The sequence below is a fragment of the Typopeltis vanoorti genome, chromosome 20, assembly GCF_054136105.1.
Source record: "Typopeltis vanoorti isolate ZY-2024b chromosome 20, IOZ_Tvanoo_1.0, whole genome shotgun sequence".
In the NCBI taxonomy this organism is placed as follows: domain Eukaryota; kingdom Metazoa; phylum Arthropoda; class Arachnida; order Uropygi; family Thelyphonidae; genus Typopeltis; species Typopeltis vanoorti.
Genome location: NC_143568.1, coordinates 44,709,442 through 44,736,111, shown reverse-complemented (window position 1 = coordinate 44,736,111; position 26,670 = coordinate 44,709,442). Strand labels below are relative to the sequence as shown.

Sequence of the window (26,670 nt, the reverse complement as noted above, 5' to 3'; positions counted from 1 at the left end):
GTACTTTTGTGTCAGGCAGGAGAATTTTTAGCAGTTTTGTCAACAGTTATGGAATGCCGGTTTCAAATTGTGCAAGTGTATATGTGTAAAACTCACATTTGTGAACTGTCTCAGATGGCAAAGAAATCAGAAAACTAATGTTATCTTATTTCACAAGTAAAAAAAAAAAAAAAAAAAGCATTTTTTTAAATATGATCAGAAAAAATCAGGTGGTTTCTGAGCTAAGTACAGTGTATTCATAATATAATAAAATTTTGATTACATAACACTGCATGAACTACAAAATCATATGAGAGAGAAAAAAGACAATTGGTTATATTATTTTTTTTCCCCTAATTTTACTAAGAGTAGCAAAATTGTTAAATTGTTCAAAAAAGCTGGGATACTGTAGACTATTTTTATCTGTTCTGTGTATGTGTCTCATTGCAAATTCACAATTTTGTTTATGACTTAAGGCTTTCTTTATTAAATTAGAAAGAAATCAAAACTGAGAATGGGAACCATAATGAATGGGAAATACAATGAGAAGCATAAAAATTCTTTCACAGTAATTAGAGCAATACCATCAAGACCAGAACTTTGGATATCAGTTAAGATTCATATGATCTCTTTCTAATGAAATAGAGATTATAAAAATTTTATTAGAAATAAAAATTTCTAATAAAATAGAGATTCACTTGAAAGGATAAAAGAAAGTTTAATAATCGTAAATAGGGACACAACAATTCAGAATAGAGCTTTGATACCCATAAGAATTGGCAGCAATACAGTTAGTGCAAAATTAGAAGTCTGAAAACAAATAATCTGACCAAGTACATAATCTGACCATTAGTACAAATTAGAAGTTCGAAAACAGATAATCTGATCAAGATTATTTCTTTGTTGTTTGTTTTCATAAATAATATTTGTGACCTAATATTATTTAGACATTTATCTCATGGAGTCAAGACTCATTGCAGTCTTTTGTTGGGATACTCACATCCACCTCTGGTAATCCATTCCATTCATTCACCACTCTCCAAGTAAAGAAACTAGTCCACACACACCCTTACTAACCACACTCTTAGACAACTTCAAAGTCCGACTTCTTGTTCTCCCCATACTCCTCATGTATTGAAAAATTTCTTTTGTATCAATCTTATAGAATCATTTTAGTAACTTACAAGTTTCTATCAATATCCCCCTCTCCTCCACCTGTCAGCTAAATTCTGAAACCAACATACCTTCAATCTATCCTCATATGGAGCATTCCACAGACCTGTCACAAGATCGTGTCACTCATCTCTGAATCCTCTCCAACACCCAGTCCCCTAGGAATGCAAGTGACCAAATCTGTGCACAGTAGTCAACATGTAACTGAATCATAGCCTTATAAATAAAGAGGGACAATAACCTCTCTATCTTTACCTGTCAATGTGTTCTTCAACATCCCCCAAGCTATTCTACCAACCTTCGCATTATGTCCTCTGAATTTCAAATCTCTATCCACCATCAACCCCAGATCCCTAGCCTCAATTTCCTGTAATCTATTACCATCAATATGATAGATGGTATGTAATCTTTTCATCCCAAAGATGCATTATCTTACATTTTGCAACATTAAATTGACAACCATTGTCCTTTTCCCACACTGCCAATTTATTTAAATCATCCTGCAGGATATCTACATCACTTTTATCAACTATTGCCCTCCCCAGTTTTATATCATCAGCAAACAACTGAATATCCCCCTCATATCTTTTAATGTACAAATTAAAAGTACAGAGCCCTGAGTCATGCCACTAGTTGCCCTCATTTGCCTTGATTCCACTCCATCATATATCACCCTCGGATGTCTGTCAGCCACATATGAAGCTGTTGCATGCACCAGCTTCATATTCATTACCATTTGCTCCAATTATATAATAGTTTTCCATGCAGTATTCTGTCAAATGCCTTTGCAAAGTTGAGTAGTATCACAGTGTAGCCATTTCTTTTATCCAGTTTCACTGCCCCCTTAATATATGAGAATAAATTACTGAAGTCTTTACTGGGGGCAGCACAGTTTTTACAAAGCCATGCTGTCCCCCATAGAGTATCATATTCCTATTCACCCATTCCTGAATTTTACTTTTAACTAACTTTTCTAATACTTTAACCACAACTCCAGAGATACCAACTGGTCTGTAATTTGCTACTTCTGTTTTGGAGCTACTTTTATGTAATGGAGCTATCTAATCCTGTTTTCCACTCTCTTGGACCCTTGCCAGAGTTGAGATTTAGATTAACCTTCAGAGGCATTGCCAGTTCTCTTGATAAGGAAAAATATTCCCAAACCAAATAAGTTGAGCTTTGGAAAAGACTAATGTTTGGAAATGATTAAGATCATGATTGTTGTAGGCAAATATGTGGTCAAAAGCAAGTATCTCAGCATTTCCTGCTGGATCATTGCACTTGGAAAAAGAATGTCAAAAGGTATGAACATTAAAATCTGTAAGAAAAATCATTTTGTTATTAGGAAAATCAGAGTGGAGAAAGTCATAATTTAAAAAATGAAAATCAAAGACCAGAATTTTGGTGGTATTATTTTCATCAGTACACATGGAATATGTACTGATGAATTCTTCCACAAATCAGCATAAGTGATCCCTTTTACAAACCACTACTCATTTCCTCTTAGCACACTTTCCAGAATAAGCAGAAAGATAAAATAATAGTGACCAAATAACGAAATTCATCTACCACTCAGTGGTACTTAGTACTAAGGAGCTTGAACTTTTCTCTAAGATACATTTGCAAATATTGATCCCCATTTCCTCCATATAGCAAATTCATTTCCGTTAGCTAAAGCAGTAAAAATAATCCCATCCTATGTTGCATGTACACAGAGTTTCCATCAGCGATGATCATACGATGGTTGTCTGATAAGGAAACTGACTGGCAATTAAATTATCCCCACCTGTTGATTGATGAGTCTGGAATAAGAGTCAAAAGAGAAACATACAAGTTTTTGTTTCCCTTCTTTCAAATTCTCCAAAGCAGGCATATTACTTATGTTGACTTTGCAAGAAACATACAGAAAATCTTACATAAATACAGTATTACCTTATAATAGTGATTTCCCAAACTTTAATAGCTGGTGATTTTTTTTTCTTCCGGTATAATTTTAGCCCATTATATATATATATACATGCACGTGTGTAGTTTTGAAGCAAGCAAGCAGATTTTTTAATGTCAGTGAAATATTTATTGACCAGGTATCTGATATTAGGTAGGCAATGAACCTAGACTAAACATATAATACTCATATCATTTGAGGCTATTTGGTGTGAGATTGAAGCTAGCAGAACAAAATCTACAGTTGGGTGCTGCTATAGACCAGGTGATGGAATAGATGGTGGAGATAGTATGCATAAGCAAATAGAAGAAATGAGTGGAAGGAGGGTAATTATTATGGGAGATTTCGACTATGGTGACATTGATTGGAAGGAGGAGAGGACACATGGGAGGAAGAAATTGGATTTCATGCAGTTATTAAGGGATAACTATCTGCGACTGCATGTAATGGAAAATACTAGGCGGTCAGAGAGTGCTTGACCTAGTAATTGCATTTGAGAATTTGGCTGTAACGAATATGACCACGTTGCCACCAATTGGTGAGAGTGATCAAAGGGGCTTGACTTAGGAGGTGGCTAAAGGTGTGGAATTTGGATTTAAGACAGGGTACATGTGGAATTATCGAGCTGGTAAGTATGACAAGCTTAGAAATTGATTGGCTCAGTGCCATGGCATGTACAACTGCAAGGGCTAGAAGTTGATAGTGCATGGAAGGCGGTTAAGAAGTGTTTGCATGAAGCAATGGCTGACTGTATACCTAAAGTCCGAATAATAAATCAAGTAGGGGTTAAATGGATGAATAACACCATTAAGCTTGAGCTGCAAAAAAAGAAACCACTATGGAGGGAATTTAAGGAGAAAGGTGACTGGCAGGCACATGAACAGTATAAAGTGCAGGCCAGAAGGGTAAAGAGTGTGGTAAGAAAAGCAAAAAAGGATTATGAAAGAACATTGGCCATGCAGGCGAAAGAGAATCCTAAACAGTTTTTTCGATACATTGCAAGTAAAAGAAAAAATGTATATTATTATTATTACGGGTATCTCCATGGAGTCAGTAGACTCATCGCGGGAGACCCAAACTAGCAAAACAATATCTGTCATATCTCTTCTTGAATTCATTTACAGATGAAGAGCTCACAACAAAGTCAGGCAATGAATTCCACTCATTCACCACCCTCCAGGCAAAAAACCTTGTTCTGACACCTTTGTTAACCACACTCTTCTTTAATTTCCAGAGATGACCTCTTGTTCTTCCATCACTATCACACAGCTGAAACATTTCCCCTGCATCAATCCTATAAAAACCTTTTAGTAATTTGAATGTTTCTATCATATCCCCTCTTCTTTGCCTATCAGCCAATCTCTGCAATCCACAAGCTCTCAATCTATCAATGTAGGGAGCATTTTTTATATCACTCACCAACTTGGTCACTCTTCTCTGAACCCTCTCCACAGCCTCCTCATCTCCAAGGAATCCAGGTGACCAGACCTGAGCACAGTAATCCAAATGTGGAAGTATCAATGCTTTATAAAGGGGAATAATAACCTCTTTATCTCTGGATGTCAGTGTGTTCCTCAACAACCAAGTAATCCTATGTGCAATCTTGGACACCTTAGCAATGTGTCCTCTGAACTTCATCTCCTTATCTACCAATACCCCTAAGTCCCTAGCCTCATCAATCTCTTGGAGTACCTTTCCATCTATGTAGTACACAGCTGGTAATCTTTTAATCCCAAAATGCAAGACTTTACACTTTTCCACATTGAACTGACATCCATTTTCTTTTGCCCATTTTACCAGCTTATTTAAATCCTCCTGCAAACTTTCAACATCAGCTTGATTTTTTATTGCACTACACAACTTTGCATCATCAGCAAACAACTGAATATCTCCCTTTAAGCCGTTTCCTATATCATTTATATACAAATTAAACAACATTGGCCCAAGCACAGAGCCCTGAGGCACACCACTGGTCACCTGCCTCATTCTGGACTCGGCTCCTCCATACACCACCTTATGGTATCTCTCCCTGAGCCATTCTCCTATCCATATCACCAATTTAATATCCATTCCCATCTGCTCCAATTTGCGTAACAGTGTTCTATGGGGTATCCTGTCAAAAGCCTTAGCAAAATCCAGAAGTACCACTGTGTAGCCAGTTCCTTTGTCCAACTCTGATGTTATTCTATTATGGATACTTAATAGATTGCTAAGGCAGGATCTACCTTTAACAAAACCATGTTGGCCTCTATAGAGTATCATATCCTGATCCACCCATTCTTGAATTTTGTCTTTAACCAACTTTTCCAATACTTTTACCACTACTCCTGAGATGGTGATTGGTCTGTAATTCAATACTGCAGTTTTAGAGCCACCCTTATGCAAAGGAACCACTTTGCCTAACTTCCACTCCCTAGGGACCATACCAGAGTTCAAACTTAAATTAAATATCCAGGTAAGAGGGGTTGACAATTCATTTGCACATTCACGCAACACCCGAGCTGATATTCCATCTAAGCCTACCGCAGTGTTTGCATTTAAGTTTCGCAATATATTTAATACCTCTGATTCTTTAGCTTCAATTCTCACATTAGGTATTGCTATAGGTATAGAGATATCCTCACTTGGGTGATAGACTTTTGAGAAGTGATCACTCAGTAACTCGACTATTACATCTGATTTTGTCACCTCAATACCATCAGCACCCACTGAGGTTATCCTTCCGAAGTCATTCTTCCTCTTACTTGCCACATAGCGGAAGAACTCTTTGGGATTACCCTTGATCTCTTTGGCTAAGGTCTTCTCATAATCTGATTTAGCTTTTCTTACTATGCTGGTAACCTTCCTAGCTTGAGCCTTGTACTGCTCATGGGTGTCCTGATCGCCCTTCTCCTTGTAAATTCTCCATAACATTTTCTTTTTTTGTAGTTCAAGCTTGATACTACTGCTCATCCATCTAATGCCTGCCTTGTTTGACCTCCTGACCATGGGGGCACAATCTGATATTGCTTTCCTCAGATACCCACTGATTTTATCCCAAGCACTGCTAACATCTTTCCCTTGCAATATGTTCTGCCATGGGATGGCTCCAAGCTCACTCCGAAGCTTGTTATAATTGCCTAACCTGTAGTTTCGTACATACCCCTTCTTAATAGAAAAATCCACAGATTTTGCAACCTCCCAAGTCAATACCACATGATCGCTTTCACCAACTGGAGGTAACGAGGTCACCTTACTTATGCACATAACCTCTGAACCAATAACCAGGTCCAACACTCTCACACCACGTGTCCCTTCAGTTACGTGCTGTTTCAAGTAATTATCTCGTAGCAGATGTATGAACTCCATTTCCTTTTTGCTACGTGATATTTCCTCCTTCCAATTGATATCACCATAATTAAAATCCCCCATAATAATCACTAAGCCTTCACTCATTGCACTAAGTTGCTGATGCATGAATTCAATATCTCCCCCTGTACTCCCTGGCCTATAGCAGCATCCAACTGTATATTTGGTTGCGTTGGTCACTATTTCGCACCAGACTGCCTCAAATGAACTCTCATTCACATGTCTATCATCATGATATACTACTTTCTTTGGCTGCAACACATCAGCTATCATCAACAGTACTCCTCCTCCTGTTCTATCTTCTCTATCCTCCCTGAAAATACTGTACCCATCACATTCAATTCCAGTGACCACATCTTCTGCTGACAGCCAAGTTTCACTAATGCCTACAACTTTTGGTGAGATTTCACTGACTAATGCCAAAAATTCTTCTCTCTTATTTCTAATGCTTCTAGCATTGGTATACAAAAATTGCAGATTCCCTCTAGATCTTGTACCGGCTTTAGAACTGATATATAAGTCACTAACTACCGTAGTCCTATGCCGATTTTTTCCCCCTCTCTTCTGCAATTTATTCTGCCTATAAGGATCAATAAATACACAATCAGTGCTAAAGTTTCTCTCTCTTACACTCAACCTTTTCAATATTAGTTTCCCTGCCCAATAACTTCAACCTGTTCAGAAAACAATAACTTCTTCAATCTCTTATGTCCTTCCATGTTAAGATGCAGTCCATCTCTAGCATACAACTGCCTTTTTCCTTCAAACACACTCCAAACATCAACAAACTCCAGACCTCTTTTTCTGCACATTCTTGCAATCATATCATTCATTATCATTGCTCGTCTACTTAACTCGTAATTGTCAAAACGAGGCAGCACACACACTATTCTCCCATTGACACTTTTCCTCTTCACAATATCTAATAATGTTCTTAAATCTTTTCCTACCCGATTTATACTACCTCTCAGGTCATTCGTACCCACCATAACTATCATCTTGTCTGTTTCATGCCCTCTCTTTATTGCTAAAGCCACTCTTTCTGGCAGAATGATTTTAAAGAATACCGATGGTAGGGAGGTAACTGAATCAGTTGATATAGTTGAATTACTGAACGAGCACTTTGCAAGAAAATATATTCCAGATGATGACATTGCAGAAATGAATGAACCAATAGATTATACAGGAATTGTGGTGAATGAAGTGGAGGTGAGTAGTCTATTGCAAAACCTCAATGTCATTACATCTGTGGGATTGGATGGTATACCAGCTCGTGTCGTATGTGAAGCGGCTAAAGAATTGTCAGTACCCTTGACCATTTTGTTTATGTCTCGGGTCTGGGTTAGTCCCGAGGGAGTGGAAAGAGGGGAAAATAGTTCCGCTGCATAAAGGTGGTTCCAAGGCTGCTGTTGAAAATTACCGGCCAATCAGCATAACAGGAATCATTATCAAGGTCCTGGAGAAAATAGTCAAGAGGAAAATACAAGATTGAATAGAAGAAAATAGGATACTGTATTGGGGACAACATGGTTTTGTGAACGGGTACATCATGCCTCAGTAACTTGCTCACGTTTTATAACACAGTGACAGCTGAACTGGATAAGGGTAATGGGTTTACAGTGATTCTGCTGGACTTTGCCAAGGCCTTTGACAGGATAAGACATGGAACACTAATCAGTAAACTGGAGCAGATGGGGATGGATATAGGGTTGGTGAGATGGATAGGAGGGTGGTTGATGGAGAGATACCAGAGAGTGGAGTCCAAAAGACTGCTTGTGACTAGTGGTGTGCCGCAGGACTCTGTTCTTTAATAAATTTAGTTTAATTCTTTATCCAAGTGTGAGTAAACAAAGTTTGCGCCTGAAAGTATCTTCAGGACTCGGGTAAGGTGGTACAACACCGGGAAACTCGTTGCAAAGGTGAAGCAAGATAACATCATTCCTATCTCAGTATCTGCCATAATGCAAAGCACATCTCCTTGCAGATATGTTTAATGTTATGCATTAAGGGAAGGACCACTACCCAGACTAGTTTTGACCTTTATTGAGGTCTCTTCAGTGGGAGTCAGGCCCAAGTGGAGATGCCAGGCAGAAGCATTAGCAAGGTCATCTCTACCTATTAGTTAGCTTGCTTCACCTTTGCAACGAGTTGCCCGGTGTTGTACCACCTTATCCCAGTCCTGAAGGCGCAAACTTTCAGGCGCAAACTTTGTTTGCTCACACTTGGATAAAAGATTAAACTAAATTTATTATAGTCTAAACAAGTGGAAAATAAACTTTCAACATCTTTCTCTAAATCCAGAGTAATTTAATAAAAAGGTGGCACACCGTTTGGCAACTCCTATAGGTAGAGATGACCTTGCTAATGCTTCTGCCTGATATCTCCACTTGAGCCTGGCTCCCACTGAAGACACCTCAATAAAGGGCGAAACTAGTCTGGGTAGTGGTTCTTCCCTTAATGCATAACATTATACGTATCTGTAAGGAGATGAACCACTTAAGCTAACATCATTCCTATCTCATTATGGGAGATACTGAGATAGGAATGATGTTAGCTTGCTCTACCTTTGCAACGAGCTACCCGGTGTTGTACCACCTTACCCCAGTCCTGAAGATACTTTCAGGTGCAATCTTTGTTTGCTCACACTTGGATAAAGGATTAAACTAAATTTATTATAGTCTAACCAAGTGAAAAACAAACTTTCAGAAAGGTTCTGTTCTTGAATCACTACTTTTCAATTTGTTCATTAACAATATAGGAAAGGATCTGAGAGGAAGTGTTCACTTGTTTGCTGATGATGTAAAGTTGGGTAGAGCAATTGTGAGTGCACAGGATGTCAAAATTTTGCAGGATGATTTGGATAGTTTGGAGGACTGGGCTAGGGAAAATGGATGTCAATTTAAGGTGCCAAAGTGTGAGGTTATGCATTTTAGAGTGAAAAGATTAGCAGCAGTATATCACATTGGTGGAACCATACTCCAGGAGATTGATGAGGCCAGGGATTTGGGAGTGTTGGTGGATAGGGAGTTGAAGTTTAGGGGGCACATTGCAAAAGTGGCTAAATCAGCTCATCAAATCACTTGGTTGCTGAAAAATACTTTAACAAGCAGAGACAAACAAGTTATCGTTCCTCTATATCGAGCCTAGATAAGACCCCATCTAGACTACTGTGCCCATATATGAGCACCAGGGTTTCTTCTTGATGGGAAGGAGGTGAAGAGGATCCAGAGACGAGTGACCAAGATGATAGCAGGTCTGTGGAATGAACCTTATGAGAACAGGTACCTTTGCAACGAGCTTCCCGGTGTTGTACCACCTTACCCCAGTGGTTGATAGGTGGAAAAGGGGTGATATGAGTGACACATTCAAATTACTGAAGGGTTTCTATAAGATTAATCCAGAAGATATTTTTGAGAATAGGACTGGTGGTGGGAGGACTAGGGGCCATACATGGAAGATGGGCAAGAATGTGGTTAGCAGTGGTGTTAGAGCTAGTTTTTTTACTTTGAGAGTGGTGAATGAGTGGAATAAGCTGCCAGAGTCTGTTGTGGGTGCTATGACCGTGGATGAGTTCAAGGCAAGGTATGATAGATACTGTGTGAATGTCGAATAGTGGTTCTTGACATGATGTTAGGGCCTCCCTCGATGAGTCTGTCGACTCCTTGGAGTTGTCCAAAATAATAATAATATCATTAAACTTGAACAAATAATAGTTACACATTTCTGTCATTTAATTTATCATTTATAACTTGATTTTCTCTATCAATAGTGATTATATTTTCTGAGGACTGGCACTGGGCTGCAGATCATGTTTTGGGAAATGCTGCATTACAATATTAAAGATACAATGCATCTTTGATATTATTACTGTTACAATACAATCATCAGTTCATAGTACAAATATTGCACTCAAAGTTAGTTACAGCAAGCATCAGATTTGACAATAATTATTTATAAGCACTTAATTCTTACATACCTGAGGGATACCCAACCATTTATCAGCAAGGTCCATAGCCTCCTTAGCATTCTGTAAAGCATTTTCAGGTTTCCAATCAGGCCAATCAGGACAAAGACCTGAATATTGAGAAATAATGTTTACACCTCTGAGTGTCTTTTAAAAAATTCATAACTACCAGTACATTATCTAATATCCATAGTATAATTTAGTTAAACATTTGTTAAATTATTTGCTTTTGATTAAGGACAATGTTTAAAGAAAGAGGTACATAGGGAAACAGATGGAATTTCAGACAACACATTTTCTCTTCTCCCCCCTTGGATGTTATTATCAGAAATGAGCAGAGTTTCCTTATCAACTAATGTTCTCTATCTGTTAAGTCTCCAGCTATCACTAGCTGGAGACTTAATAGTACTGTTTAAGCATTAACTTACTATTATGTTTATGCTTTACATAAGTAAAAGCAGTCCGAAGAGTTGTTCACAATCACTGAAAGAAAATTTTTGCAGTGTTGAGGCTCTTACATCTATTTACTAAAACTGTCTTCCTTCACAGATGAAGGCAAACTCATACCTTTTGTACTACTTATATTGTGTTTGCCTCTGAGAATTTATACCCTAATATCGTCACTGCTATGATTCCTATCATCAGAGAGAGAAGGGGAGGAGAAAGTAGCAGTCGTACAGAATGTGAGAAGAGCTATAAGCAGGAGGGAAAAAATAATAAAAAACTTGCTCAGTTATAATATATATATATATATATATATATATATATATATATATAAAAACACACACACACCCTCTGTCCACAAAGAAACCAAATTTTTTGAAAATAGAAGAAATTAGTGGCGTCACCTGTTGTATCTTTTGGTTGTCGAAAGTGGCAACCTTCGTTAGTGTTGTGTCAACTGTTTATGACAATTGTTTCATTAGAGGCCGAATTATAGTGCCAAGAGTGACAGTGTGTTTTGACGAATGGCCAGAAAATGAGTTTCAAACAGAGAGATGCAATTGATTTTTGTGTTAAACTTGGTAAAAGTTTTGCCAAAACACATCAAATGCTTCAAAAAGCATACAGTGATGAATGCTTATCCCATACTCAAGTATGTTTAAGTGGTTTAAGTGATTTCTAAGTGGTCGTTAGATGCTTGAGGACGACGAAAAGCCGAGTAGTCCAAAAACTCGACTGAGCGAAGTTAACATCCAAAAAGTGAGTGATTTCATCAAAGAAAACCTGAAATTGTTCATGAAATTGATTGAAGATGAATTGGGGATTCTAAAATCAACTGTGCACAACATTCTGACTGAGAGTTTGGACCTTTGTAAATTGAAATCGCGATTTGTTCCCCAAAAATTGACCGACAAACGACCAAAAAATGTATCGATTTGAATACTGCAAGGACCTCATTAAAACCACTCGTAAGGACTCCAACTTTCTTTGTTCACTAATCCAAGTTTTTTATATATTTCTTCATCACCATCCTCCACATTCCTGGGCCTATAGCAACATCCAACTAAATATGTCTTCCTGTCAACCTCCACATTACAACACACTGCCTCATAACCATTGTCACTATTTCCCTCTTTCATGTCTACCTTATGTGGACATAATTCCCCTGCTATCATCAGCAGCACTCCCCTCTCCATTCTTGTCTTTTCTATCCTCACCAAAAATACTGTATCCTTCCATTTCTATTCCTGTTAGAATATTATCTGCATTCAGCCATGCTTCACTTATTCCAATGATTTTGGGGTGAATAAACTCAGTCAGTGAAACCATTTCATCTCCCTTATTTCTGACCCTTCTGGCATTTATAAACAAACACAGTAATTCATTTTTAGGCCTATAACCAGTCCTATCCAAGCAATCCAAGAAATCACAACCAACAAGCCACCTTGTTGGTTGTGATTTCCCCACCAACTTCCCAATCACCTTTATCACCATTTACCACATATATCTGCTCAGTCTCAACTTTCCACCCACTGCAATATGCTCATTATCTTTCCTTGGAAAGATTTCTACTGCACTATCTCTAACATCGACCTCAAATCTTGCACTACATGATTCACACTACCTCTCAGGTAATTTTTCCCAACCATTACTATAACTCCTCCACATTTTCACTTCTTCACTGCCACACTATCATTTCACCTGGCAAGCACTCCTCTGGCACTCTACTCTGCACATCCCAAATCATCAAATCTCTATACATGATGCTCTGAACAGATTCATTCATCCTTCTCTCGTTGACATTCCTGACTCTAACAGCTTCCAATCTTTCTTTCCCTGCTCCCTCTCATCTCTCTAGTCCTTGCTTATACACAGACACTCAACTTTCTGCAATTTCCCCTTTTCCACAGTCTTTCCCGTTCTCTTGCCTTCCTCTCCCCCCCCCCTTCCTCTCTGATGCCATTCTCTTACACCTACTCTCATTCTCCTTGCACTGGCCAACCTCTCCATCTTACTAACATCTTCATTCACCCTCCTCAACTTAGTCTTCGTTCCTTCAATCTCCATTCTCAGCAATTCTATTTCTCTCTCTCCACACAATCCTGCTTTCAATTTACATTCACACACACATCTCTGTCTGCTACACTGCACAAGGTTAAATACATGCATACATCATTAATATTCTCCCCACCTTCCAATACACTACTTGTATCCACAAACTGAATTTCACCCGAAGTACTATCTCAGCTGCTACTAAATCCTGAGATCGAGACACGTCTCCTAGCACTTCCCACTGCTTACACATGTTGAATACATTTCATGTACACATACACATTCCCATCCTGCACCTGCCACATTTTTAAACAATGGGATGCATACATACTGCATTCCAAGCAACAAAATCAACTAGTCTTTAAATGGTGGAGACTGGATGAATTTTTAGAACTGGCAGCTGCCATGTTGAATACAATCAACACAGTTGGATACAATACTGATATTACTGAGACAATAAAATCTTAACAAAATGCCACACAAACATAAAAAAATATCGTCTTCGCACTACTAGTGTTCCTTATCACAATAATATGAAGTATGTGGCTGTATCATAACTGATAAAAGGCTGGCAATAATTTCCGTAATTTTTCTACAACTGCGATAGTGGATAGTGTCAGCAGTAATGGCAATGACATCTGTTTCAAAACAAAAATTTTGTTTTGAAACAGATTCATTCTTTCTTGAATTTTTTGTAGAATGAATGAATTTTCTGTAGAACAAACACTGAATTCTGATTAGAAATAATTTATTGAAACTTCCTTGTAATATATGTGAAAGGTGAGGTATCTTCAGTTTCTAATTCTGGTTCATTTACCTATAGAAGTGCTTTTCTCATTTTAAATCTTAAAACTATTTATGATAGCATTAACAGGATTTTTTTTTATTGAAGTGGGCAGTGTTTATGCATATCTTCACTGCTTTTCTTTCTTTTCATACCACAAATATGTTCAAGATGATGCAATGCTTTGGAACACACATTTGACAATAAGCTTTCTGATTTTTGCCATTTTTTTTTCAAATACTTCCAACACTCCTGTTTTACTCATTGTTAGGGACAACTAAAATAAAGTAAATGAAGTTCATTAATGATTATTTGACTATGGGTGACTGTGTAGTTCTGCAGAAATGACGTTTGCTTCCATAGCACTAGGCCGTCCAAAGAAAGACATTCTAGAGTTCCTAACAAGTCAAGTCGCTGACCAGAGGAACTTATCTAAGCCTTTCTTTGACCAGTTCCTGAATTAGTCTCTGGCACAGGCAAGTGGTTTTTTCTTCCATGAAACTCTGGTTTTTAACCATGCATCTCAAAAAAATTTACTGCAGAACCCACACTGTTACAAATAAATAATACGAGTGTTAGGATTTAGGGCCACAAGTTGGCAGCATTTGCCTGCCACTCCCAAACTTCCACCTGAAAGGTTTTGTCTTGTTGATGGTTTGGACCTGCTTACAGTAAATGCTTTGGATGGAGGCTAGTCTTTTGCCAATAGGTCTTCAAAAAAGTTTGGGTTAAAGAAGCTCTACTTATTTCCTTTGGGGAATAAAAGGTGTTACAGATTTTATTTATTTTATAATTGTACTAACCTCAATTTCATACTGCATACAAAGAGACATGCATGAAGGGAGTGGGGGTTATGGTTAACTTGGGTGAGATAAGATGAGTTTTAAATATTCTAATAAGATTATTTTAAAAAATCAATTTTTTTTAATTTTTTTTTTTTACATTTGTTTCTTCTATTCCCAGTAATCGGGAATTTTAAAATTATGAAATTTCTTGAGAATTCTCAGAAAGAAACACTAGTACTAATGATAATTTGTCGTCTATGGACGTCCTTTGCTCTGTACTAATGAAATGTGTTACTCCATCAGTCTACCACCAGATAAAAGAGCAAAGACCTGCTTAACTGTCCTAGAGAAAGACAGGGTCAGCATGATAGAATACAATGATACAAAACTGTTTAGAATAATGTAGTGAACATGCATGATCTCGTTGATCTACATAACAAAGGGACAAGTGACAGTCAGATGCATGTTGTACTGTACTTTCCCAACATAAGGAATATGAGGCAAGGATAGACTAACTGATATTCCTTATAGAAAAGGATCAACTTTTAGAGCCTAGTTACGCAGCAAATGCTTCCATCAAAGTGAAAAGAGCTCATTTACTTCAATAGAAAGGCTGGAAAGTGTCTATGTGCAAAATGCACCAATTCACATTCTCTAACGGTGGATAAGATCCAACAATCAAAAGTTACTCTCCCTTGCAGAACTGCGTGCACATACGTATGATCCAAATTGAGCTTTGAATGGACACGTGCATGGTCATAACCAAAGTAAGAAACATAAATCTGCATTCCAAGGTATGGCCTGTATTTGTCATTTGATTTGGGAGTGAAGCATGGCCAAGTCAAGAGTGAAATATTAGATAGAGTATTTATTGAAAATTAGCAAATAAATATTCTGTACCAAACTAACAATACATCAGTGTGGAACAAACAAGCAATTAAAATAGACTAGATACAAGACAAATCAACAACTGCTTAGCCTATAATAGCAGGTGCCATGTGTTAGAAGGAATCATATCAAATAAATAATTATTTCCGATATTTACGCAAAATTAGAATCTTCCAAATTTCTGGGATATAGAAACAATCACTCTGATTTAAATGCAGATGGTGTAAACAGTCTCTAAACTTTCTTTGAAAAGATGCTTAAAACTTCTGTGCAGAAGACAAGCATCATTCCAGAGGAAAATGTTGTACAAGACCTGGTTAAGCTGAGGTTAAGCTGCTCAATGTAGTACTGATGAAAATGGTGAATAATCTAACATAACTATCCAAAGATAGTATGTTAGATTATTCACAAGGAACCTGATAAATACCAGCAAGACAGAGGCAAAAGTCATCTTATGTAGTTAAGAGATTAGAAATTTTGTTAATTGGAAAATGTGGGTATCAGGTGTAACTTCAAGATTCTGCTGAAAGATTCAGAAATGTCCAAAATGCATGGGATTGGACTCCTGCATTCTATTGCAGCTGTTTAACAGACTCCTACAATTCTACACCCAAGGGTATGGCATACTATATTCCTGAACAGGAGTATTATTCATCGAGCATGATAAAGTTTGCGACCATTCAATTCCAGTTTGATTGTGAGAAGCTACTGTTCTGAAGGAATGAAGGAGAAAAATCTTATGTGCTCTGTTAGAAGGATTTGACAAATTTGATTTTCTGGGAGGTACAGAACTTAAATATATATATTTGCCAGTGAAAGTAAGTTTTTAGGTAAGCAGGATGTCCAAGAAGGATAAACTCCCAAACTCTCCATTTCTATAGCAAAATAAATATGCAAATGTGTACCATTGACTTGAAGGTGGTTAGTTCATTTTCAGAATGAAATAAGTAAGAACAAATAGCCATCTTCTCTCTCTTATGACATCATCTGATATATGTATTACACATGTCACTTTTTTTTTCTTGTATTTCAGTGGATCATAACGTTCATTTTTTTTGGAGGCTTTCTTTAAGTGATTATAAGTGCTTTTTGACTAGAAGGCTCTTGTTTAGTAAGATCATTTTAAAAGTTATTTTAGAAGTAATGCCACCATAATAGTTGATGCTATTGATGAGATCCAAAGAGAAGCAGACAAGAACATAACATTTAGGTATACTGTAATTGTGTAGGATGGTGGGATAGGGCTTTGTATCCTTTCTAATATTTTCTTTACTGTCACCTTCTCAGCAAACAAGAACTGCATACTACACTTTGACAGTAAACTTCCTCTTTACTTACTCTCCAATATCCAATACTGTACTCACTCTTGCTTTAGATTGTTTTTTTATCCTTCTACCTTTAGCATGCTCAGAAATAGGCTGAATCACAAACTCATGCTATCATCTACACCTGAGCAGGCAATGCTTGTATTTATGACACTGAAAGTATCAAAAAGGATTCATGATGTAAACACTCCCATAGCAGTTGCGATAGCTTGTTTTTACAGATGTTGGAGGTTTAGGTGTGCCAAAGGTAACAATAATATTCCTAATCAGAACCAGATTACCATCCTACATATCGATGGCCTTATAGCTACAACAGCTAAGAGTTATGGGATATCACTAACTAGTATTTTCTTATGGACATTTCTGGGTGTCACAGACATATTTCTTTCTACTAGAACATCTCCTGAATGTGATGTTCTAGTTTATGTACTTCCTACACTGTTTTAAGATATCATGCCAATACTTCTAAACTCTTCTCAATAGGTAGGGTAACCTTTCCCTATTTGCTGTTTACTTGTGGCAGGGACAATAAGGAATAATAGTATGTTTAAATGGAAGTCTGTTTTTTTTTGTTTCTTCTCTTAACAAATGTATTTAAAGTTTATGTACTTGGTTTGGGTATTGCGAGGATTGTGATAAATGTGAAAACAATATTCTGATGCATTTAATGCAGTCAATAGGCAAGTGAAATGGAATAATGAAGAATCAGAGTCCATATTAACCCAAGAATCAGTTTCAATCAGTTTCAAATATCAGTGATGTCTGTAAAAACGAGTATTTAAATGTTTTATAAATAGTTTTTTTATTACCATTTTGTGATGTTAGTAATCGTGTCATTTAAAGATAGTCTTACATCAAAACAGACCCAGAATAATCTCAAATACAATTACCAACATCACAAAAAAAGTAATAAAAAACTATCTATAGTAATTAATTGGCTTTCTAAATAGATTGGATTAACTGTACCATAGCTCATGGGATACAATATGAGTGCAGCATCAAACATGAGCCACTTTTTTTTATTTGTTTATGTCTATTTTGCAAGGGACTTATTGCATATATATATATATATATATATATATATATACACACACACACACACACACACGATTAAATGTGTGTGTGTGAGAGAGATAATAAAGATGACACAAAGATGGAATTTCATAACATGTTTTTCCATCTTTGTGTCATCTTATAGCTATACCACTATATCTAAATCATTATTTGTGCAGATCTGATCACCTGGATTTAGGAGAATGGTGAGAAAACTACACATTTTTGTACTGAATTACCAAAGAAAATAATTTTGCAAAATAGAAGTAGAGATGTGAGTGAAATTTATTATAGAAAGTAATCATCCAAGTATAAAGAATATTTTTCAAGAGATGAAAGAATAAGTAGACATGATCCAGAGTAAGGAGCCTTCTCTAGTTTAAAACTATGATTTTTTTTTTTTTTTTTATTACATGACACCTCCAGGGAGTCCAAAGCCTCATCGAGGGAGGGCACCTACTCTACAACTCTGTCTCCACCAATGCCATCTACTGCCCACCACTACTACTAGATTTTCACCAACAATCACAAACACCCATGCCCATGGCGGGATTTGAACCCGCAGCCTTTTGGCTGGAGAGCGGATATGCTAACCACTTGGCCAACCAGACCAGCATGAAAAAATTTTTTGCCTTCATGTTCTATCATATTTTTAATAAAAAACTGCACAATTAATTTTTTACATTTTATAACTTAAGATAAATAAACTAATTCTTACAAATATGAATACACACACATACACATATATATATATAAGAATATCACCTGGAGCTACAGCATCAACAAGGGCACCAACAGCACGGCCATCATTCCAATCTGATGTAAAGTTATTAATAGGTTTATCAGGAACTTTACTCTTAATCCAGCCAAGAAGCCGTTGCTTTGGTGTAGGACCTGTTTTGTCCCCAAAGAATGGTTCCTCTTCTCCTTCCCACATGGGAAGTGAAATGGAATAATGAAGAATCAGAGTCCATATTAGCCCAAGAATCAGTTTCAATTTGCAATCAACAATATCTGTGCTGTCTGTAAAAACAAGTATTTACATGAAGATTTTATGCAAAATAATTAATGTAAATTATGAAACAATTATGAGAAATATTTAAATTCTAAAATTAAACTGATGCAAACCATACAAAAACAGAAAATGTGATAAGTTCCAGTAAAAAGTAATATAATTAAAATTATATACTTGGTATTTTTATCCTTTATTTAATCCTTTAAGTGTAAGCAAACAAAGTTTGCACCTGAAGTATTTTCAGGACTGGGGCAACTCATATATATATATATATATATATATATATATATATATATATAGAAGCTAATGACTTCACATCACTTGCCTTAGTATCCCATAATGCAAAGCACATATCCTTGCAAACATGTATAATGCTGTGCATTATGGGAAGTGTCACTATCCAGACCAGTTTCAACCTTTACTGATGTCTCATCAGTGGGAGCCAGACCCAGAAGTGATACTAAGGTTGAAATAATGCAGTCATATTTTCATATATGAGTAGCTAAAAGGTGTCACACCTTATTATTAAAATACTCTGGATTAGAAACAGTTGTTGGAAGTTTTTCCACTTGGTTATACTATAAGTTAAAGATGCCATGAAATTATATACTTGGTTTAATCCTTTATCCAAGTGTAAGCAAACAAACACAATTCTATACACAAGTTGTCCCAGTCCTGAAAATACTTCAGGTGCAAACTTTGTTTACTTACACTTGGATAACGAATAAAACCAAGTATATAATTTCTTGGTATCTTTAATTTATAGTATAACAAAGTGGAAAAACTTCCATAAGGATATTTACAACACTTACATTAATACATTAAAACATATACCATGAGAGTTCATGCTGTTAGCATGCATTTGTTTCTCAGCTGGACTTAATATCTACATATTTTCTTTACTGATCATAATTTAGTGGAATAAGGTAGCAGTTCTCTGTCAGTTCTGTGTGTGTGTGTGTGTGTGTGTGTGTGTGTGTGTGTGTGTGTGTGTGTGTGTGTGTGTGTGTGTGTGTGCACGCGCGCGCATGCACAAACATAGCTATTTCACGGTTATATGAGGGGTAGGGAACTCATGTTTAATAGTTCATTCTGTATACTATCCACTGCAGTTGATTTTTTTTTAAAGAAAAAAAAAAAGCTGGAATAGATAAGATATGCTCAAAAAAAAAAAACCCTCAATTTTTTTTCCCAACATCTTTGTTATTTCAAAAGTTATATTGCCCTTATATTATTATTATTACCCCCCAAGACCTCATGGAGTCAAAGATTCATCTGGGAGGTCCTTTTATCACAGACACACAGCTCATCATACCGTGTTTTAAACATTCAAACTCTTTGCAGACACCACATTCTCAGGCAAGGCATTGCAATCATTCACAACTCTGCACGAAAAAAACCTGCCTCTCACTCCCCTACTCACACCCTCTTTATACAGTTTCCAGGGATGACCTCTGGTTCTCCCACTATTCTCTGTAAAACTTCTCCAGCATTGATCCTATAACAACCACTTACCAACTTGTAGGTCTCTATCATATCTCCCCTCTTCCTCCTGTCCACCAGACTCTGCAAATTACATCTTCTCAATCTTTCCTAATACTCGACATTCCAGAGGTCAGAAACTACCTTAGTCAGTCTCCTTTGGACCCTTTCCAACATCTCTTCATCCTTCTGAAAAACCCTGTGACCAAATCTGGGCACAATAGTCCATGTGTGGCCTAATCAAAGCCTTATACAACGAAACAAGAATCTTCCTACTTCTACATGTTAGTGTCCTCCGCATCATTCCCAGAAGCCTTTGTGTTGTCTTCACAATTTTGGCAATGTGTGTCCTCTAAATTTTAGATCCTTATCCACTATCATCCCCAGATCTCTTATTTCCTCTACTTCCAACAATATATTCTCACCAAGCATAAATTCTGCATCCCATCTTTGTTTTCCAAATTTTAAAACCTTACATTTTGCAACATTGAATTCACATCCCCATTACCATGCCCAATCACTCAATCTATTCAAGTCTTCCTGAAAGGCCACAATCTTATTATCTTTGTATTATCTTATTATCTTTGTTATATATTTTTGCTTTTATGTATATAAATTTTGAAATTTGTTCCATTTATTATTATTAAGGGAGTCATGACAGGAGGGCACCCACTCTACACAACCCATCATTTACATTATTTAAATCTCCATCTACACACAATGCTCTCTACCAGCACTAATGGATTTTTTTAATCTGTAAATTGCATGTTTACTAGGGTCAATATGCCTGTATAGAAGATGAAAAACTCAGAGTTCCTGGGGGGGGGGGGGGGGAGAAACCCTTCTACTTCCATATGAAATTGACTAACTCACTTTCAATTGAAAAAGCCTACATCAAGATCCATCTCATTATGACAAGAATTGAACTCGGGTCTTTTCCATTTATTCCGTCCAATATTTGATAGTTTTATCCTTTCATTTATTCTTTTAAAGTCTTATTATTCTATAGATTCTTCTTTGAGTACTAAAATCATGTTCCAAGTTTTTGGAGTAGTTATTCTAGTATTCCTGATTGTCTTCCTTACTCTTTCTTTTAGTTTTATATTCTTCCTATGCTGATGTACTTATCTTGTAGATATCTGTGAAATGTAGTTTTCTTTCACTAAGCTTTTACTTCTTGATACCATGTGTCCATCCCTGATGTTTGCATAATTTAAAAAAATGGAAAAGCACATATCACAAAGGTGAGATTTATAACTATAAGAAACAGCTCTAACTATATACTGTTAAGAGTCTAAAACATGGAATAGAGCTATCCATAACCAAGGTGGCTACACTGCCTCAGATTAGGGAGAGTCATCATGTGGTCTTGACTTGAGAGGTTACAAAACATAGGTCATATTCTTTCTCTCAAGAGTAGTTCCCCATATGTAGAACTATGAAGCAGGTGATTATGACAAGCTTACAAAAATAGCTTGAAGCTGTACCGTGGCATAAAAATCTGCAAGGGAAAGATATTAGTAGTACATGGGAGATAACTATAAAGGATATCTGGAGGATCAACCCTCCTGACCTTGCATACCCAAGGTCAGGAGGGTTGATCAGGTAGAATTAACTGGATGAGTAGTATCATTAAGCAGGAGCTGCAGAAGAAGAAGAAAATGCTATGGACGGTATATAAAGAGAAAGGTGACCAGCAAACTCACAAACAGTACAAGGTTAAGACAAGAAAGATAACTAGCATGGCAAGGAAGGCAAAATCAGATTGTGAGAAGAATCTAGATGAGCAGGCCAAAGGCAATATCTCAATGAATTATTTTGTTACATGGCAAGCAAGAAGAAGAATGACTACAGAAGGATAACTTTAACAAGTGCTGATGCCAGTGAGGTGACAGAAGCAGATAAAACAGTTGAGTTACTGACTGACCACTTAGCAAGGGGTATATCATCCAAATGACATTAATGCTGTGAAAACAGAGATAGATGAAGTGGAGGTTCGTAGAATATCGCAGAATCTCAATGTAAATGCAGCCATAGGAGTAGATGGAATGTCAGTTCACATTTTATGAGAATGCACAAGGGAAATGGCAATGTTTCTAACTAAGGCGCTTTAAATTTAAGTCTCAGCTCTAGCAGAATCCCATGGGAATGGAAAGAGGGCAAATAATTTCTTTGCATAAGGGAGACTCTAAAGGGCAGCAGTAGTAAATTATAACCAATCAGTATCTTAGGAATGGAGGAAACAACACTGGAATAGTTGGAGACGATGAGTGAATTCAAGAATGGCTAAAGATAAGAATATGATAGTCCATGTTAGGAAGGATGGTGTGTAAGAAGGATTGGTCACCCCATAGCAATTTACTAACTTTTTAATTATAGTCTTCGTGAGAAGCAGAGTTGGATAAAGGAAACAGCTACACGATCACTCTGTTGGATTTTGCAAAGGCATGCGACAGAAAATACCACATAGATCTCTGTTACACAAATTAGAACAAATGGGGATGGATGTGATACCAGTTATATGAATACGAGTCCACTGGTTGACAGATACAAAAAAAAAAAAAAAAAGTGGTATATGGAGGGACAGAATCCAGGATAAAGTGGGTGACCAGTGCTGTGCTGCCAAGTTCTGTGGGTAAGGCAACTACTGTTTAATTTGGCCACAAAAATTAGAACTGACAAAGCAATTTCTTGTAGTGATGTTAAAGTTGCATCATTAAGAAGACAATTCATTTTCTAGCGAAACGATTCATTTGAATTATGGATGTGGATGAGACTACTAAGAATCCCATGGACAGTAAGAATGACTAATAAGGTTTTGGAGAATATAAAGTCAGAATGCACCCTGGAGGCAATGATTGCTACTTTGGGCATATTATGTGAGCAAATGAATCATTGGAAAAGACAGTTATGTTGGAGAAGATTGAGGGCATGGGAAGGAAAGGAAGAACTGCAAAAGAGTTACATGTATAACATAAACGAACTTACCAGCTTGAACTTACAACTGCTGAAAGAAAAGAAGATGGACTAAGTGACATGGAGAGCATTTGTTCACAAAATCAAGAGTTAAAACAAATGGATCTCACATGACAACAACAAATAAGATACTGGAAATAATGTGTATGGAAATATTTAGCTGTTTGCTGATGATGCAAAATTTGGTAGAGTAACAGTTAATCAATATGATGTAGAGAGCTTGTAGGGTAATTTAAATAGGCTGTCATTATGGGCAAAAGATAATGGTATCAGTTTAATGTAAAGAAGTGTAAAGTTATGCATTTTGAGATAAAGAGATTACAAGTTGTGTACTACACTGAATGGAACTGTATTTCAGATAGATAAAATGAATAATTTGGGAGTGGTAGTATAAGGAGAGTTGATAGAGGATATATTGTTATGGTTGCCCAGGTAGCTCATAACTTATGGATTATTTAGCTATTGAAGAACACACTAACAAGTAAGACAAGGATCTTGTTATTCCTCTTCTCAAGGCATTGATACATTCACATATGGATTACTGTGTCAGGCCTGGGTTTCTTGGGATGAGAAAGTAGTAGACAGGATCCACAGAAAAGTGATCAAGATGGTGAGTGGTCTGTGGAATGCTCCCTATAAGGACAGATTGAAAGTTTGCAGGTTGCTGCAAACTTTCAATCATATCTACTTCATATATCATATATCGTTTCCATCATATCTACTATTTTTGGTTGATAGACCAAAAATAGTAGATATGATGGAAACGTTTAGTGATCAAGATGGTGAGTGGTCTGTGGAATGCTCCCTATAAGTACAGATTGAAAGTTTGCAGAAGTTAATTGACAGACCAAAAATAGTAGATATGATGGAAATGTTTAAGTTACTTAAAGAGTTTTATGAGATTGATGCAGAGGAAAGGTTTCAGAACTTGGTTAGAGGGGAGCAGAACTGAAGTGGTCATCCCTGGAAGTTGAGTAAGAATGTGGTTAGCAAGTATGCAAGCACAAGAGATTTTGCTTGGAGAGTGCAAATGAATGGAATGGGTTGCCAAAGTCAGATGTGAATGCTTTGTCTGTTAATGGGTTCAAATAGCAGAATGACAGATATTGTGTAGATAGCTTGGGTTTCCCACAATCCACGGATGTGCCTGTACAATAATAGAGTAAATCTGTGGTAGAAAGAAGGAAATAATGGCATGTGGAGCAATTAAATCGAATTTCAATAAGATGAGTGCCTTAAACTTTTCCAGTCTGGGAATAATTATACTAAATACATCTTGCCACTGTAGTTCTACTACAACTTCATTTTTTTTTTTTATTTAATAATGTCTATATAAAGCTTTCTGTATGTTTATAATAATATCTCTCATTCCTAATGTGGCTTTTTCATTTTAATTATTATTCTGTTCTCTTTTTAACCATACATAATTTCAATAATAATGCTACTGTGACTTATCCGAAAATTCTGGTGATAATAAAACCGTACATGTTTTTCCATTTTAATTATTTTAAGCCTGTTGGATGGAGAGCACTGACTACTCACTCAGTCAACAGTAATGACACTGTTGATAAAGTGGAATGGTCTTAGCAAGATATCTTCAGTTTTCATTTAAATACATAATAAAATCAATATCACTCTTTCCTCAATGAGAATTTGAGTCAGCAAATAGATAGATGAGAATCTAAGCACCAACTTTTCAAATAGATCAAAAACTGCTGCCTTGCAAAGTTTTATTATTATCATTAACACTTCAGTATCCCAATTATGGGACACTGTGCTCTTCAATTGGAAAAAATCTGAGTTCGATTCTCATCATGACGAGAGGATTATTTATATGGGTTTTTTCAATTAAAGGTGACTTAACCGATTGTAAATGGAGGTAGCAGGGTTTTTTTTTATTCTCATGGATATTCTGATTTTTCATCTGCATACAGACAAATCAGCCAAAATACACACAAAATTTACAGACACAAAATATGGTTAGCAGCTGTTTAACTGCTGTACTGCCAGTTGTGAGTGGGGTGTGAGGTGGGGGGGGGGAATACCTGCTCCTTATGCGCTTTTAACAGTTGCTAGCATTGTATCTGCTAGAATGGATTTTGGTCTTCTATATTTTGAGAAGTCTTGGAGACTGCAGCTAGCAGCTTGACAGACTAACTTGTTGGAATGGTTGTCAGTAGTTGTAAAAAAACTTTTTGGCAGTGGTTTTTAGGAAGGATTGTATATCTGGTATCTTGGCATCAAGATGCATCTTATGATTCCTGATGAACTGGGGACATTGAATGCCATTCTCAGGCATTTATTTTTTGTTCTCTGTAGCCTCTTTTGTCAAGGAATATCAGGCTAGTGAGACATAGGTTAGGAGAGGTCTTATCATTTTGTACAGCAGGATCTTGTTGATGTTTAGGTGACTATTCCTGTTTAAGAGAGGGTAGAGTTGGCTTTTGTGGTGATGAACTCCATGTGCATCCTGAAGTACATGCCTTCATCTAATTTTATTCCTTGGCATTTGTCAGAGGTTTGCCACCAAACAATGTATACAGCGTCTATTGGATTTGCTCATCATCTAGCGAAGAGGTCTGCAGAGTTTTTTTTCTGGGGTGATGGAGATTCACCACTTGCCAACCCATTTTTCAAGTCATAGCCAGCTGCAATTTGGAATTTCTTGCCAACTAGTTCTAGAAGTGAACTGGATATGATGATGATGTCAGTGCGCACACACGCACGTGCCAGAAAGAGAGAGAAATGAGTGAGTGAGTGTGGTGCTGGTCGGGAGCATCACAGGAAGATCTGCATGTAGATCAAGAAAAGCAGGGAGAATCACAGCAGGAGTTCTTGGGGAACTCCTGTTGTGATTCTTCTGTGCATCTGATTTTGTTTATTTCTAAACAAAAAATAAATTTATTACGATAAGGAGCCAAGAGGCTATTTTTTTCCGGTGGCATAAATTAAGTTAAGGGGATAATAAATCCCTCATTATTTTAAAGCGGGATACGAAACTCTGAGATTGAAATTGAAGAGTTTCATGCCGAAGAACTATCAGTAAGTCCAAGCATAAGTCAACACCTGGTAGTACAACACTAGGGCAACTCGGAGCAAAAGGTGGAGCAAGTTCCCTCACTGTCCTTAATATTTTCTCATAATGTAAAATGCAGCTCCTAGGAGATATATTACTGTTTTACATTATGAGGAGAGGTCACTACCCAGACCGGTTTCGACCTTTATTGAGGTCTCATCAGTGAGTAGGTAGACTTGGATAATACCAAGGTTTAAGCGAAACGAAGTTGCATACCTTTACTATACGAATTGCCAGAAAGGTGTACCATATAATAATATATGGGTACACCTTTCTGGCAATTCGTATAGTAAAGGTATGCAAGTTCGTTTCACTTAAACCTTGGTATTATCCAGGTCTACCTACTATATATTATTACATATAGTAGGTAGACCTGGATAA

General features: G+C 36.8%; 1 protein-coding gene across 2 annotated transcripts in view; it reads right to left on the bottom strand.

The window, feature by feature from the left end:
- Nucleotides 1-26,670, bottom strand: part of LOC150095403 (filamin-A-like) — a 640,838-nt gene that overhangs the window by 455,204 nt on the left and 158,964 nt on the right. For both annotated transcript variants that reach the window (XM_090410722.1, XM_090410723.1), the window contains exons 3-4: nucleotides 18,506-18,763; nucleotides 10,422-10,519 (exon numbers count right to left, since the gene is read on the bottom strand). In XM_090410722.1, the coding sequence (XP_090266848.1) occupies nucleotides 10,422-10,519; nucleotides 18,506-18,763 (356 nt within the window). The remainder of the gene's footprint in view (nucleotides 1-10,421; nucleotides 10,520-18,505; nucleotides 18,764-26,670) is intronic.